The 18,177-nt window shown below is 43.7% G+C and overlaps 1 protein-coding gene across 5 annotated transcripts in view; it reads left to right on the top strand.

The window, feature by feature from the left end:
• sipa1l3 (signal-induced proliferation-associated 1 like 3) overlaps window positions 1-18,177 on the top strand; it is a 68,726-nt gene that overhangs the window by 27,618 nt on the left and 22,931 nt on the right. For all 5 annotated transcript variants that reach the window (XM_034115072.1, XM_034115070.1, XM_034115071.1 and 2 more), the window contains exons 2-3: window positions 14,941-15,665; window positions 16,388-17,369. In XM_034115072.1, coding sequence (XP_033970963.1) covers window positions 15,180-15,665; window positions 16,388-17,369 — 1,468 coding nt within the window. In that variant the 5' untranslated portion in view covers window positions 14,941-15,179. The remainder of the gene's footprint in view (window positions 1-14,940; window positions 15,666-16,387; window positions 17,370-18,177) is intronic.

Here is an 18,177-nt window from a genome sequence, read left to right as displayed (position 1 = left end):
AAGCTTAACCTATGCATATATGGGTATACATCGTAATGTATTTTATCATATAAGACCAAGATATGATAACTTGGTGTTTTAGTGCCTCGTTGCCAAGTCTTGTCAGGAATGTGCCCTCTGGCCTGAGTTTTGATCAAAGATCAGTGATGTGTTCATTTCAACAGAAAGGGCTCGACTGCTCTGAGCCGTATGTCACTGCGCAGGAATGCAGTTTGTTAGACAGTCAGTCAAACAGGGCGACAGGTAACTAGCTGACACAATCTAGATGGCTATCCACAGCCACCTGACGCCCGGTGTAATGCTTTGATGATCCAGGAGAATGGGTTTGTGTTGAGAAATAGCGCACTGTTGTGACAAATTCCCCCTTTCATTTGTTATATGTACCTAACATGCAGGCCTGGACTCTCTTTCTTCTCAGTTACAGGAACTGTCTCTGGACAAAGGGGGCGTTTTGTTGTGGTGGCCTCACCCATACAATTCCCGCCATAAAGTACACTTAAATGTACCTTTTTAAACTCTTCTGCTAATCCCCCTGACTTGCTCTGTCCCCAGTTCAAAGCTCTGCAGATGTAATTAAAAAAGCCCGTCCCTAGTTCGCTCTGAAGCTTGGCACATGGCTCACCATAGATAGAGTGAGACAACCATGTATAAGAAATGCTAGGAATTAGCTAGACTGTATTAAGCTATGGAAACATGTAACAGATGCTGGAAGTCTGCTGATGAGTGCACTTTTACAGCCCTGAGCCCTCTGAGTTTAGAGCTGACTGCTTTGATGCTTGCATGGCACGTGGTCGCGAGTTGAGACGAGAGGACACAGAGAGGCCGAGGGAGCAGGAAGAAATCTGAGGGCAGTTGTGTGAATGATTGCGGACAGAGAGGTGTGTGTGTGTGTGTGTGTGTGTGTGTGTGTGTGTGTGTGTGTGTGTGTGTGTGTGTGTGTGTGTGTGTGTGTGTGTGTGTGTGTGTGTGTGTGTGTGTGTGTGTGTGTGTGTGTGTGTGTGTGTGTGTGTGTGTGTGTGTGTGTGTGTGTGTGTGTGTGTGTGTGTGTGTGTGTGTGTGTGTGTGTGTGTGTGTGTGTGTGTGTGTGTGTGTGTGTGTGTAGTGTGTGTGTGTGTGTGGTGTGTGTGTGTGTGTGCTGTGTGTGTGTGTGTGTGTGTGTGTGTGTAGTGCGTGGATCTGGATTAGTGCGTCTTGTTGTTATTGTTATTTACGGCTCTTCAGGTTGTGTGCCCTGATTGCCGGCGGCCCGACGCCTACATGTGTCTTTTTTGCTGGTGCACCTTCCCGTTCCTATGGCAACCAGCAGCAAAATAGCGATCAAACAGCTTCAGCAGCCTTTCCAAGTGGTTTTTTGGTGAAAGGTGCTCTGTGTATTGCATATGACTTCATCACTCTTATGTTGCCCAGAGTGAAAGCATGCAGCCAGTGGACTTCACTCAGTCCTGACAAATTGATGATTTTGAGTTTATTGTTTGTGTCAAGGAAGCTTCGATGGAATATTGTAAATATGGTGCAATCATCAGTTTCTTGGCCAGTAATAATCAATAAACAAAAGCCTACATGTACAGTTAGCTGAGAATTATTTCCCAAATGCTCTCAGAGTAAATGATTACAGCCTATTTTGATGGATAGCTGTAATCATGGTGTTTGTTGACTGGATGTGTATCAGATAATGCAAACTGTGCATGCTTACTTTGCAAGTTCATACTGGAATATTAATAAAGGCGGATCGTTCTCATATTTATAATAAATCTCCGCTCATTGATCAGTCACTGATCGATCAGAGGAGCTTGGACCTTGATTTATTCATGGCGTGTACAGAGCGCACTGCCTGGTTTTATTCTGCTTTTCTGTTGGTTTTCCCTCATGCGACACTCCCATCTTTATTTAATCTGAATGAAGACCTTCACAGCGGGGCAGAGCCGTGTCAGGAAACAAAGCAAGATCATTTATTCGATTGCAATAATAGAATAAGGTGAGGTTGCTAGAATCACGGGGGGAGGCGGAGGGGCATGCAGGGGAACAGGAGTGTGAAAGGGATGAAAGTGTGGCAGTCCCCACCTCCCAGTGTTGGAGTGTGAATGGGGCTGCCCACCCCTCTCTGCAGGGGGTTCCCTCCCTCTCCTGCTGCCAGTGCTCTCATTATACACTCCAGACAACAGCATCATATGTAAGGAATATATGCAAACATACATTATTCAGAGGGCACTGAAGGGGTTGATGCCTTTATGAAACTGTGTCAGACCGTCATAATGTGAAAGGTGAGGTATAAAATAGGTCATGGATTTACATTTTTGTAAACGATGACATTAGGCTGCAAAATTCATAATGAAAGTCTGAAAGCTTGAATATCCAAGATACAAATATTGTTGGTTGGTGTTTTTTTTATACCATAAAACAAGACAACATCTTTATATTTCTTGTCAAAAAGTTCCCACATTGGGATCAATAAAGTACCTATCTATCTATCTTTTGTCTAATACTAAAAAAATAAATTACAATATTATTAATCAGCCAATTCTTATAGTTCAGAAACTGGATCCCTTTGGAGATTGCCATGATGCTTGGAATTGACAATTGACTGATTATTAGAATAGTTGCACATTTATTTTCTTTTTAAACAGATTCAAGTTTTTCATTTATATCAGTTGACGTATATTTTCTAGACATACACTGAAACGTTGTTAGTAAAACATCTGGTCCACTTTAAAAACCAGTTTGGAGTTGGCTGTTTTAGATTGACTCTGCCATATGATAACATGGCATGTGATTGACTGACGCTCAAACATCAGCTCCAGTCCCTGGCCACCCTTTAAAGGATAAGCTGTTCAAAATAACATATGGATAAATAAATATTATAACATGCATTAATCTCAGAACTGAAGACTTCAAATGAACCATCTGTGATGTGAACACACTGTATGAATAATACTTCAGTAGGCGTACTGCGGAGTACTGACACAGCAATTACTCTGACATATTCATGCATCACATTTCTGACAGTAATCCCTTCTTAATCACAACAGGACATAACACAGACACTTTTCATCCCAATCACTGTTAGCCTCGCTTCTACTGTCATGAGAAAACATGTTCACTTCTTTACTTAAAGCATTTTAGTTCATTTAAGTGTACTGTCATTTATGCTGATCTCATAGTCCTACAGTGCTGAAAACATGCTGTATGTACATAACACACACACACACACACACGGAGTAAGCCATCTGTTCTCTGGCTGTGTGACAGTTATTCTGTCTGGTAGGATTCACAGACTCCACGCCTGAATATGAAGCCAATATACGGCCGGGTCTCAACACTTCACCAGTCACACAAATGGACTTTCCACCAGGCACGTGTGGACGTCTGCTCTGAGTTAAGCCCCGCTCTCTGCACTCCACTGCTCCACGTCAAGGTTCGGTGGAGTTTAGATGTACAGAGGTCGTTTGTCTTCATCCTGGTGTTCATGATTCCCCTGTCAAACTGGTTCGGCAGTGTGTTTTGAGACCTTTACTGCAATATCAGGCAGTCAGTGGACCCAGTGGACAAGTTGTTGAAGCTTTTACACATCCAACACCTTCACATGAATGTTTTGCTGACATAACACAGTGGTTGAAAGGACTCTTCTAGATATTGTTTTTAGATGCAGGAACAGCAATGCGTTTTGATCCTCACACCAAACATTTTAAGTCACAGAGGGGATGATTCATCACTGTGGCAGTTTGGAGGTAGTCGTTTTGTCGTGTGTGGTTCACCAGCTATTTTGGTATGTGTCCCCTCACTTCTGACCACTTAGCCAAAGATGTTGTAAGTCACTTATCAGCTTCTTGCAAAACCTATTATTGACTAAATATGCGTCAAAATTACCCTCACTTATTGTTTTCAATTAAATCTTACATTTGTTTTTTATTGATGCATAATTTCTTAAGTGGTTGGCCAAGCTGCCCGTCCGCTTTAGTTTGAGACCCAGTCTCTCAAGTTGTGAACATTATTTTCTTCTTAATCATATTCAGTGTATTGCCATTTGAAGTTATTGCACATAGCGTGACACAGCCGGTTTCTTAGGCTACATCTTAGTTTTTTGTCAAGTTTCTGATGGAAAACACAAGTATAATACCCAGCCAAAAAAAGAAGGAGCCCTTTCAAATGACGTACCAGATAGACTTATTTTAACAGGCTGATGTTTTGGAAACAGTGTGCCTTCCTAAAGTGAAGCTTGACAACATTATACTTACATCCTCGGGGGGTCCCTGGACCTTCAAAATCCTCTGAATACATATTTAGTGAAACCCTATTGCTGATGAATCAGACATCAGTTATCAATACCTATCAAATGCACCTACCAATTTTGCATATGTACGTTGATTCAGTTTTCATAAGGAGTTAATAATAGTTTGCTCCAAATGTGTTTCAGCGTGAGTGTTTGCCTTCCCACGGGATTTGACTTCCCTAATGTGATATGTGTCCTTGAGTAAGTGTGATAATGGATTCCCACAGTAGTTTACCTTTACCCAGAAGCCCTAGTATACTCACTTTGAGGCCTAAGGCCCCGGCTCCACGAGGACAAATACGGCAAAACGCATCGGAGTAACGCAAATGCAACCGCAAAAAACCTTCCGTCCCCACGCAATATACACCGGATTGTGTCAAGCTCCACGAGACAGCTCCGTTTACATCCAAACGCTGGAAAAGCTGCAGTACATATGCCGAACCTGTACGTGGCGCTGTAACTTCCTCCACAAAAGCAGCAACTTCCTCCACAAAAGCAGCGAAGAAGAATGGTTGTCATGGCTGCACTTCTGTGTATTCTCCGCGGTGGGGGCCGACAGAACCGGGAGTTTTTCGCCGGTCAGCGTGTGTTAAAGTTTAAATCTTCCGGACAAAATGATAAAAGTGCCGGTCAAAGGTCTTCATTGTTATTTATTGAGCTTTAAAACAAATGAATAACGACGATATAATGATATATAATCATCAAATACACATGAGCCTGTCTCTTTTTCCTCTCTTCTGACAGCGTCAGTGTCTGTCTCATGCAGCAGCTGATCCTGTAATGAGTGACCCGACAGTAAAAATGAACATATTTATAACTAGTTTAGGTAGTTTGAGAGGTAATTAAAATAGCTAAGGGTGATGATCTGACTTGAAGTGTGTGTTTTGCTCCCGCTGCATCACAGCGGGAGGAGCTGCGTGTCTCCGTCCTGTCAGATTAGACTTCACTCGCGTTTATGTCCATATCGAGATAAAGATAAATAATCTGAATTCAAGGAGGAGCTCCTGTAGATGTTGCACAAAGAACTGTAGCATGGTCAGTAGCGACTGGAGCACGATAGCAACCCTGCGGGGGAGAGGCGGGGCTATGAAAACGAATGACCGTATAGGCGACTCCACGGCCCCGTTGGACCCCCCAGAGCGCTCCGTTCCCAGATCTATCCACCTTTGGACCCGTTGTCGTTTGCGGGGTCTGTTTCTACGTTTCCCTTACGGCGTCGTCGAGCTTAGAGGGCTATACGCATGAGAAATATGCGGATTCAACCCGTTTTTGTCCTCGTGGAGCCGGGGCCTCAGTCTGTGGGGCCAGATCTGCTGTGGTTGGGAAGTTTTCACTTACAGTTTAATTTCATTTTCAGGGCAGTGGAGTGAAGCCTGAGCCTTAAGTCCATGCTGACGCCGCTGACTTAAGGACTGATGCTTTGCTATATCGTAAAATAGACTCACACGATCCTCACTGACCCCCATCCCCCCCTGCCCCCCATCAGCTAAACACAGTGTTATTATTCTTGCCGTGGCAGGGTAAGTGGACCCTGATTGATCAGTATTGATTGGAACTGTATTTGTCAGACAGTAATGGGCCTCCCCCTCAGGACATTATGTCTGCTGATTCCCGACCTCCCCCCAACTCTGGCCCCACTTCACCCCTCTTTTTATGTCCTACTTGTATTTGAAAAGCCCTTCCCCCCTTCGTTGGTAGGCCCCTCGATCTCTAATGAGAGTGCACTGCCTCGTTCGCCTTACCTACAACCTTCCTCTGTATTTCCATCCAAGAAGAGCTGGAAGAAGGAGGCAGGTTGTGACCCATCATGTGTGTGATTCAGGATTCTTTATTTGTCCAGAGGAAGCTGTTTGGATTCATTGTTCTGTTATGTAATATTTGAGCTAACATCTGTTTGTTGCAGAGACAAAATGCTGCAAAACCTACATGACTTTGTGTGTATGTGTGCAAGCCTGTGTGTTTGTGTGTGAAGGCCTGTGTGTGTGTGTATGCAAACGTGTTTACAGTACAGATGCTGCACAGGGAAACCGCCTCAGGCATCTCTTTTCATGACTCTTGACAAACAATAGACATGTCTGTGTCTGTGTGGATGATCTGACGAGCGTGGAACTGATTACAGCTGCTCTGCAGAAACACAAACACACACACACACAATTATTACTGCCACACACAGATTATGTGACAAACCAAAAACGACACATCATAATATGGTAACTGTGTACTGATAAACATGTAAGAAAATCACATTAATTAAATTAAATGTTGATACAAAACCCTTCCGGCAAAAAAGCTAAGGTGTGTGTGTGTGTGTGTGTGTGTGTGTGTGTGTGTGTGTGTGTGTGTGTGTGTGTGTGTGTGTGTGTGTGTGTGTGTGTGTGTGTGTGTGTGTGTGTGTGTGTGTGTGTGTGTGTGTGTGTGTGTGTGTGTGTGTGTGTGTGTGTGTGTGTGTGTGTGTGGGTGTGTGTGTGTGTGTGTGTGTGTGTGTGTGTGTGTGTGTGTGTGTGTGTGTGTGTGTGTGTGTGTGTGTGTGTGTGTGTGTGTGTGTGTGTGTGTGTGTGTGTGTGTGTGTGTGTGTGTGTGTGTGTGTGTGTGTGTGTGGTGCTATGTGATCCACTTTTCTTCAGTTGTCTTGATACTTTTCATGTAAGCAATGTGGTTCTAATTAGTATTTATCTATGTCTGTATGAAGTATTAACTTATTTGATAATTTTCCTGATACTTACACATGGATGTGTCATCTTTAATCTGCCTAACTTGAAACCTAACTGGCTTCACCTCACGCCGAGTGTTTGGTCAAATGAAAAGAGAACTTGATGAAAGGCTAATTGACTTGATGACCTGGATATTTTTCTGCAGCGTAGGGGTGAGCCCTTTCTGCACATAAAGTACTTCCTCATTGACAGTTTGTACTGATAGTAAAAAGCAGGTCACCTGTTAAATACTCTCTGCCTTCGAAGGAGAGCTACACTAACACAGTAGCCTCAAAACATCCTGCTTAAGAGGGACACCCACAATGCAATGCTCTGTGTGATATACTACGTCTCTCTGATTTGAATAACAGCTTGCTGCAAATGAATGATGGATGTTGTCATGAACTTCTTATCAGCAGTCTTCTGATTTACAGGACTGTTGTTCATTGGCTTCAGGAAGCACTTTGACCTTCCTCTTTTCTGAATGCTTGGGCTAACGGTAGCTATCTTTAACTTTAGTGTCAACAAAGGTGCTGGCCAGAACACTGGTAATAAAGGGTTACATGTTAAGAAAGGGTCACCAAAGAAAAACTACTTTATTAATTAATACATATTTTTAGAGCAATGAGGAATATTTTTGATACTGACGTAAAGCAGCTCTGCAACTCTGTACTCTGCTCAACACACTAACCAAATAAGTTCTCAATTTGTAATTAATCATGTGGTCAATAAAACTGTTCTGATCACACTATCCTACCAGCAGTTCACTTCATACGAATATTTTGTTTGGATACAACAAAACCTCAAATATATAAAACAAAGAAAGCAAGTTTGTCATTATACTATACAGAAACCCAGACAGAGGACTATTTTAGGTTCACACAATTCAGTGCCGTTGCTTGTTTAACAGCTATTTGCTTTAAGTTAGAAAGTCCATCCTTTACCAAGACCTCCAGGTTTCATGAAACCTTGTTGAGGGTCCTGAAGGAGCTCACTGAATCCCCTCCAGCTAACACTACACTGACCCCTGGCCTTCTTAAATGCTAAAAGTCTCGGGTAAGATTAAAATAATAGTTTGTTTTTGAAAACTTGGCAAACAGAGAAACTGAAACACTTTATACAAGGGCTACAGTATCTGAATATTAACAAACTCCTCAAACCCTCCACCTCTCTTGGTTTTCTCACCACCTCTCATCCCCTGCAGCCAAACCAGTTAATGATGATGCCTGGTGATGTGGGCTGCGAGTCGTGATCCTCCAGCTGCATGCAAATTGTTAGATGTGTTACGTGGATGTTTGAGTGTGTGTGTGTGTGTGTGTGTGTGTGTGTGTGGTCCTCCTCCTCAACTGGAGCTGTCTCAGTGTCGTGGGACGGCAGCGTGACAGACAGACAGGCAGATGGAAGTGACACCAGCGACATCAGTGGGATTCAGCAAAACAATGTAGACGGAGATCCGTGGAGACAATGACAGCGGGGTCGGGAGAGACTGGAGGGAAAGACTGGGGAAGGCAATTTAGTCGGGAGGAAAGCAGGGCGAGGGGAGATCCGTAGTTTAGTTAAGCTCAAGTCTTAGAGGGATGTCTCCTGCGGATAAAACAAACACACTTAGAAGCTCAATATAGACCAGAGTCAGAGGTGTGTTTCCTTCCAGCACAATGTTCTGATATAGTAATGTTGTTTTCAGGGTTTCAGCTTCTCTGACACACTCCAGGATTGCCTGCAGATAGACGTGCATGCACATTTGTGATACTACCGTTTTTTATTTTGGGTCAGATTATTTTGCGTTTTCTTTTTTTGCTTTAAAGTCAGTTTTTCTGCCATAGGAAAAAATGAAAACACTTTTCTCTTATAGCAGCTTTATGTGACGTATGGGCGCTATAGCTCCATTCGGCTCGTATCGCCAGCACAACATTATATTTGTTTATCAAATCTGTTTTTGTAGAAGGGAAAGTAGGTTGCTTCTACAATCACATCAGGAATAGACAGACAGACACACGCCGCCATCCTACCGCTCCTCAATAAGCTTTTACTCCACTCCACAGCACAGTGAAACATCCGGGCCCCTGATCCTCACTAATGATCTAACCCTAAACCAACATCACCCCTACCACTTCCTTTATAGACACTAATGTGTGTCGTCTCAAGAAGAATCGTTTTTTAGTCTTTTCGGTCCACCATAAGGTCGAAAGGCTTCATAACAAAGGTCTCTTTTGCATGCCATATTTAAGTTAAAGATTCCTATGTGTTGCAGCTATACTACAAAAGACAGGTTGTATGTATTAGAGAAAACAAGATCTGACTTTAACCTTTCAAAATCCTTTGTTAAGAGTATAATAATATTAATAATAATAATAATAATAATGAATGGAATTTTTATAAAGCGCCTTTCAAGGGACCCAAGGTCGCTGTAAATGGTGGACAGACAAAACAAAACAGTATCTTGTCTTCTTAGCCAAGGCCAAGTCCTTTGAATTTCATCCCAGTAATAAAATATTCAAGGTGTCAAATCCAGTCAAGTGTTACTTATATAACACTTTTGCATCGGGTAGCCTTACAATTGAAAAGCATACAACACCAGCTGTCCTTTGTCCCTTGCAGCTGACAATAATAAACTCCATGCAAAAGCTAAAATGTAAGAAACCTCAGGAAGATCAACCGAGGTCTGTGGCTTGAAGGGAAGGGTCAAGTTACAAGTAGGTCCAAGTCAAATCTCAAGTGTACAGGTCAGCTTTTTATATATCCTTTAGCTGATTAATCAGACGCAAGCACTGCGTTGCCAACACTACACATCTTTCAAACCGTCCAACATCACCTATGGGTATTTGTATGTGTAGTCATGTCATGTAATGTAATAACCTCTAGATACTAGTGGCTTTAACTTGAACTTCTACATGAGTCATTGGTGCAGATCTGATGGCACCTCCTGGTCGTTGCCCTCCTTCAGAGATCTTGGTGTCTCGATGCTGGTTGTGTTTCCTGGCAGCGCTGCATTGTGTTGTGTTACCGTGTCGTGCTCGGCTCTGCTCCTGTCTGCCATCTGCCAGTCATATGTACCACCATCTGCTCTTCAAACCAGCCCATAATCTAGCTCGCTCTGGCATCGTTTGCTTAATTTAAATACTTACAGTAACTGCTGCTGATGTTTGATGTCTGGGGAGTTGTTACTGTTTTCAGAAAAAAGTATTTTGTCTTGCCACAATGCCAGCAGTTTATGTCTTCCTTATCATTTAATCATTTAGATAATCACAGATTTGTAGAAGCCTTTGGTCGTTGCCCGAACAGCTTCTCCCTTGCTTGCTGCCATACATTCCTTCGTCACTCCCAAATAATTAGGTTGCTATTTATTTTGGCAGCAGCAGAGACGGAAACATACTGTCTCTCATTGTCTCTGATATCGAATATACATTTGTGAGAAGCTCTCCAGGCTGATCTCAGGTCTGCCTATATGACATCCCACCAGCAGCATCAGTAGGCACCTCCTCCACACACACTCATTCCTCTGGAAGCTGTACTCCTCTGCTAACTCTGTCATTACTACCATCTAACCAGAGTAATTACCCGCCTCGGTGTGTGTTTGTGGTGCCGAGCCAAGTGTGCATCGTGCAGAGCAAGTCGGGGCGGGTGTTGAGGGAGAAGCGGGAAAGATCATGAATGGGATAGACGGGGAGAATCAAAACAGGGGAGGTGCATCCCAGAGCTGAGTAATTACTGTATGCGAGCAATTAAAAGTCATTACACATCTGCACTTGAAGTCTGAGCCAAAGATGTGCGATCCTGCTCAATTCTTACTGTATTAGATGGAGATGAATTCTTTCTTCTCACGGGATTTCTTTTATTTGATCTTTTTATATTTTGTGCCTCTGTTCACGAACGTGATGTGTCCAGAAAGCTGCGGGAATTTCTTCAAATGTAGCCCTCATGTCCACTTGTCTTCAAGGATAAAATCATTAAATAGTAGTGGTCAAAGGTCATTGTGAAACTGAAAAAAAAGTAGGTGCATTATTTGTATTACAGCAACAACATAGTGTGTTTGTTTTCTTATTTAATGATCACTTGTGCAAAACTGATCATTTTCTGTTACCATAAACAAACACATCCATACTTCCTGGATAATTGAAATAAATAAAACATAACATACACAGTTCACACAAGGGGCACACTTGTTAATATGTGCGCAAGTCTGCTGTTATCATTGCACACATCGTTCAGATTCAACTTTCTCAAGTCAGAAAAGACGCTGTGATGCGCCCTGGTGACCAGACGTCTTCATCAAAAAGCCAAATATGAAGTAATAACCGAGCATCAGATGTGTGTAGAGTTCGGAGTGGCTGTACGGTAGCAGCAGCTGTCGTTTTCAGCAGATCTAATGAAGGCAAACAGTGGCAGGCCATGCGTAAACAGCACTGTGCTCTGGCGCTGCACATCTCAGAGGCTGCAGGTACTCCTGTTACCTCTGATTGGTTGCCACACATGTTCGGCATGACTCTCATAAAACCTGTGTTTGTTAAACTTCATCTTTCTTGGAACCAAAAGACTTGCAAATAACAGACGTGCTGTTCTTAGTATACAAGTTCTTCCTCTGCTTTTTCGACCCCCATATTTCCTCATGAGTCTCTCTCCCTTCACCCATCAAGACAGTCCGTTAGCTTTACCACTCCAGCGTGACTTCTACATGGGGGCAACAATCTAGAGAAGAAGGGCCACATATATTAACATGTAGAGCGTGAATGCATGGTGCATTGAATAACTACAATTATCGTAGTTCAAGCTGTATTTGAGATGCGTTTACCACAAACATTGGTATCACAATGACGATATCATTTCGATATATCGCACAGCCCTAGTTCTCTCTTACTCCACAATGGATTAGGTCTTCGAGTAGATAAGGCCCTATATTTACTGCTGATATTTCAAAATTGTCCTATTGTTTTGGAGGAAATAAAACGGTTTGTCTAACGGTACAGTTGTTATTATATAAGTTTCTACACTTAATGTGTGACTGATCCTTTTTGAGGGGTTTAAAAATAGGGGGATTTTATCTTTCTTCCCACATACCAGTTGGTGTGTGAGCTTCATTTGATGAGGAAGACATTTAGATGTGGTTGAAAGATCTGACAAAAATGACACCTTGAGTTGAGAATATTTGTCACCCATAATGGCAATAATGAACTTCTATGCATATATATATTTGCATAATATGGATACATTAGGCACACAGTGGTGGATTTGTCATCGCAGACAATCCCTACTGTTCTTTTTGTCAGGTATATTTCTCTCTGATGGGCTGTGTGCTGACAGAAGTCCCTGGTAAAGATCAGCCCACACTCTCTCTCTTCAGGAACCTCAGACACATAATGAAGCCATTCTGCGGCTCTGCAGCTGGGGCCGGGTAATCTGGGATTGGGCCTGATAGTGGATCACAGGAAGAGGAAAGACTCTGTCAGGAAGCATGATCAGAGCAGGAGCCTTTGGCCCGAACGCGCCTGTGGTTCTCCAAAAACAAAGACATGATACATTTGTGTGGCTGTGAGACGATAGGGGGATTTTGTTTGCTGTGAACTGAGTTTGTGTGCGAGTATGAGTGATGAGTAATGCAGTCTTGAAGCCAGAAAATGAATTCAGCAAGGACTCATAAAAGACGTTGTGTAAAACACACACAAACCACTGTGCGCTGCTTTGACACAATGAAAAGCTCGACGTTATGCAAATTAGACTTCATAACGAGATAGTCCACCCAGGAGTCGACTTCTGTAGACTTTACAAAAGCTGAGGCAGCTAGAGAGAGATGAGCAAAGATGTGTTCTCACGTAGAGATGTCTAATATGTGCATTCTGCAGGCTATTGAAGTTACTGCAAACAGGCAGTGTTTTTAAATGCCAGTAAACAGCAGCATAGGTGAAAGTGCTTTGATTTTAATGTGTTGAGATGGGAGTCAGGATGATTATGCAATTAAACATTGTGTGTGTGGGTGTGTGTTTTTGCTTGAGGTTGAATCATACAATTGAATTCCTGAAAGCCTTTGTCTGAGGAGTAAAAATGTTACTGCTAGTGTCTCATTAATCACTGGACAGGCTTTCATAGGTTGTGAAATGTGAAAGGTCATTGGTTAACTAAATAAAAGTTGAACATACGGACGAAAAACTGCTTACATCGGCAGCAAGTGTGGTAGTATCACAAGTTGTGGTGAAGACAAACGGTGTGAAATGCAGATGATGTGCGTTTACCATCTCAGTAAATTTAGTGTAGATATTTCAATGACTTTGGCAGTCTGAGGAGAGACTTATGATAAAAAGCTTAAACCCATGAATGAAGAGCTCAATAGAAAATGAGATTAAACAGACACTCGAGAGAGAGGAAAATAATATTTGATTAGATGGGTAGTACATTTACATTTTTAGACATTTAGCCAATGCTCCAAAACATCTAAACACCCCACAGACTGTCATCATGTTTTCCACGTGTCATGTTGAGTTTTTAAAAGGTTTGAATTTAGTTAGCTCCAAAAAGGACCTTATTTTCTAGACTACCCCTTTGATTCAGGTGCTAGCAGTGAAAATGAAAGTTCGATGAAGCTTGTTGACACTTAACTGGATTTAAGTAGCATTCATTTATTGATTGTATCATTAGAAATTATGAAACACTGCTCGCAAAAAACATGTGATATGATAATAATGAATACTAGTAAATGTCATCCCCACTGGTTTTCCCTTAGACTTTCTACAGTATCATTGTGAAACAGATATTAAATACCATTTTATTTGGTATTAAATGTCTTAAATGTAACAGTGAGACTTCACAATACAGATAAAGTGTTCTTGATGTATGAGGCTCTTGTTCATGTTTGCATGTGAATCACTGCCAGCATATTGTCATTGCTTGCTGACTTCATAATGTGGTCCATCCAGTGCATTCATAACCTCATCGTCATAATCTCCGATATGAATTCTTAGCCGGTCACTCAACAACTGCGACATTCACAGCCCAAGGAATGTGACGATGTAATAAAACTTTTGTCCAGACTTCCGGGAACTTTATGAGTGAATCACCAGTTAACGTTTAGCCTTTTAAACCAAATCGCTGACACTATCTTCTGTAGCCGTGCAGTGAAGACAGGAATGCCTGTAGAAATCATCACATTTAACTTCGGTAGAGACACAAGTTGCTTCTGAGTGAACAAGAAACTCACTAGGCTGGTGGGTTTTTAAGACTTGATGCGGGGTGACTGTCATATTTAAAGCACGCTGCTGCGGTTCACTGAGCAATGTACCGCTCTCTTCCTTGCTCTTTCTCCACTCCGTCACACTATTTCTGGATTCACCCCACCTCACCACTCCATCTGTTGGGTCACTTTGTGCCTTCGCCCTTTTCTGTCTCTACTGCAGTCCCTACTCGTATCTCAAAGCTGTTTGTGGTTTGGCTTCTCGCTGTAATACGTATTGAAAAGAGTAGCTTCTGTCTTAGACAAATGCAGCCCACATCATCACTGTGGGCCTTTTCCTAAATGAGACTCATGTCTAAGAAAATATGCTACAGCGCTGAAATGTTCAAATGTTCTCTTTGCATCTGGATTACTTTTGAGTGGGATTATATTAGCTGGAGTGTTTCAGTGGTTTTAATCTGCAGCCGAGCGGCCTCAGCCTTCATGTCCTCTGGGTATATGAGTGTTTGTGTGTGAGCGCACGTGCACAGGGTGTGTGATAATAATATCCCTTGTCAGCCTCCTGAAGATTAGCCTCAATGGAAGAAATCCTCTGTCATATCCCCTCACCTTATTCTCTCTCTCTCTCCCTCTCCCTCCCTCTCTCTATCTTATCAGTCTCACATTGTTTTACAGTTGGGTGACTCGCTCTCTTCTAAATTCAGCAGTCAGTTTTACTTTGCGCCTGTGGAGAAAAATGTGGGTCACATAATCTCTGTGTTTCAAACGATGCAAATTGTTTCCTAAGCAGATTTATTGTAATACTTTTTCGCTTTTGTTTTCAGATCTGCATCAGACGGAAAACAGCAGAAGACGACGAGTGTTCCTGACTCAAACTGGTCCTCAATGGACTAGTGAAGTGATTCCCACCGTGCCGGTTGAAAGCGATGTTTTTTTGGAGCTGGAGGCCGTAGCACCATCAGCCGAGTGTGTGTGGGGCCACCCCTCTCCCTCTTTCCCTGCACACCTCCTACCATGGGATGCCAACCCCCTGCATCTCTGCCCTGAGCTCTCCTGGGGCGCCATGAACAGCTACAGAGACAGAGGGGTGACCTGCACCTCCTCCGACCTCCTGGATGGAGGAGGAGGAGGAGGTTTTATGCAGCACACTCCCTTTCGTCACACCCCCAATGGCCACCCGGCACTTGGCCCCTGCGACCCGGCCATGTTACCGCGCATCTCCGTGCCCAAAATGGGTGTTCGGGCACGGATTGCAGAATGGCCGCCACGCCGCGCACATTCCAGGGAGTCGCTACTTGAAAACGGGCAAATTAGCAACCTTCGCTACGGAGACGACTGCTCCACTCTTTACTCTTCAGGTTTGTCATCTGACATGGGGCTGGTGCGGGGAGGAGTCGCCAGGCTACCACGGAGACGGTCTAAGGATGTGGAGTTCAGAGGTGGAGGGTTCAGTGTTGAAAGAAATCCACATTATAGCCTGAGAGTGTTCCCTCCACTGAGACAGCGCTCCAACAGCGAAGTGACGCTGAGCGAACAGGACGAAAATGAGGTGAGTGTTGGAGCTCCAGCCGCTCTATTCACACCACAGTGAACTGGCATGCTGCTCTATTCACAGCATGACAAGGAGCTGCTTTGACCCACAGTGAGAAACCACACAGTGTACTGACTGTCATGCTGCACTTTTCTGCAATTAGTTTGTGTGGTGTCACAAAGAACTTAACAAGAAGTAACAAGATTATTATGCGTAATCATAATCCAGAATGCAACTCCACCTCATGTTATGTGTCATGACAAAAAGGCAGAAATAATGATAAAAGAAAAAGGTATGTTGTACCTAACCATTAGAGGGGCATAGTTAATGTGTGGTTCACTACTTTCCTCTGTTTTATTCTTCTGTTCTCTGTGGTGATGTACATACCAGATGATCCTGTTGTTCTCACAGCTAGCTTCAATGGCAGTTCATGGCCCAGTTAACTGCTTTTAAATGCATGCTAAATATACATATTTGCTATTATAAAAACCTGTGATTGGACGCCCCAGAGTTTTTTTTTTTTTTTTAAACCATCGAGCAGACATCGTGTAAAAGCACCCTCAGTGTTGTTTTGAATCCAATGAGATGTCACCGTAGATGTAAGGGGATGTTAACAATAACCCTAATCGAAATTTGTATAGATATTGCAATTATATCTTGGATTCTGTTGGCCAGGATAATTAGTAGTAAAATCTGATGTAGTGATGGCACTAAAACTTCCTACCTTTTTTTCTTTTTAGGTGGAGGTCCGTGGCGGTGGCGGGATGGGGAGCATGTTCAGAGAGTACGGCAGCACCTCCTCCATCGACATCCAGGGCATCCCTGAGCAGAGTTTCTTCGACATGCTGACTCAGTTCCACCAGGAGAGGCCCGACCAGCGCAGCTCTGCACCCGTACGACTCGGAGAGCTGCTGGGAGCTCCAGAGTCGCAACCAAGCGCACCCCTCCCCTCTGCTCCCTCACCTGGTCCCACAGGTGGGGAGGACAGAGGGACAGGAAGGAAGGACGGAGCAGAGAGAGTGAGGAAGAAGAGCGGGGGCACAGAGTCGTCGCTGGGCACCTCCTCTTTGTTCAGGAAACTTCGGAGCTCTAGTCGCGGCGAGCTGGACGGAGGGAAGGGAGAGACTAGTGAGGACGTGGGAGGCCGGGCTGCTTCTGACCCCTCCTACAAACCGTGGGTGTGCCCCAAGACTTTTGTCCACTTTGACGCTCAGAGCATCCTGTTTGACTTCCACGAGGCGGCGGCTCAGCGGGGGTACGCCGCCCAGAGGAGGAACACCGCCACGGGGGCCTCAGCTGCATCAGTGTCCCTGTCCGTCTCCAAGTCCTCGGGGCAGAGCGTGAACGAGCCGGTTTACTCCAGCATAGAGGATCTGACCCTGAGCCTGGACCCCGGCTCCATGACCCCCTCCCTGGGCATGGACCCCCAGGATGGGCCTCCAGGTGCCCACAGCTCGAGCCACCTGCTCCTTTGCTGCCCCCACTTCCTCAACGAGACCGGGGGCCACGGGGAGCGCAACATCAGCTTCCTGAGCTCCTCAGCAGAGCGGGACAGAGGAGGAGACGGGGGGAGGGGCTGGCTGAGGAGGAGCAACGCCAGCTTGTCGGTGCTCGAGGTGCCTATTGAACAGCAGGTGACCAGGCTGGACAGACTGAAACTGTACGGCATCGAGCATGTAGACCTGGGGGCCCGGTACTACAGAGACTACTTCCATGGGAAAGGTAACACTGATAAACATCATCTATAACGCAAATAATAGCAATTCATATTCATTGATTGTTGATGCAAGCTGATCACAAGAATCAAAATCCCTGAGTGTAAAACTGATTATACATTTTGTTTAACTGTGCTAGCTGTTATACATGTGTTATTTTATTAGAAGTAAATAGTAATAGGAATGAACAGCATTCATTCTCAACAAGGACAAGTTCACTTTTCATTACACCTTTCCAAAGAAAGCAACTCAACTCTTTTCCTAAAACATAAAAAGCCATTAGGACAAGTAGTATAAATCAATCCCATGCAACGAGTAACCTAGAGATGAATGAGCCATCTGGACGTTTCCTTGGGCTCTGAGATGATGAAGATTTTCACTATTTTCAGAAATGTTATACACTAAAATATTAGTTAAATAAACAAAACAAATAAAAAATATATACCAGCAATTTATAGAGACCTGGGAGCTCTGTGTATTAGTCATTGGCAGCTTGAATCATAATGAAAAATTATCGCCAGGGTTATTTTAGTGCCTCTGCTGTATATAAATCCCGTTTTCTACTCTGATTTGTGCCCCTCATTTTTATTGGACCGTTGGAATTAGACAGTGTAGAGGTTGTTTCTCGGTGTCATTCCCCACATCTCCTCCTGCAGCTGTTAACATCCAGCTGGGCCTGAGTGAGCAGAGGAGCGTGGGCCAACCTGGCAACGCTCCCAGAATTGATTACACATGTACCTGCAACTGGACTGTTGATGATACCTCACCTGTCTCTCTTGCCCTCACGTTCTCTGGCATTTAACCTGGTCGACTTT

The sequence above is a fragment of the Trematomus bernacchii genome, unplaced genomic scaffold (assembly GCF_902827165.1).
Source record: "Trematomus bernacchii unplaced genomic scaffold, fTreBer1.1, whole genome shotgun sequence".
Classification (NCBI taxonomy): Eukaryota; Metazoa; Chordata; class Actinopteri; order Perciformes; family Nototheniidae; genus Trematomus; species Trematomus bernacchii.
This window is presented reverse-complemented; position numbering and strand designations above follow the sequence as displayed.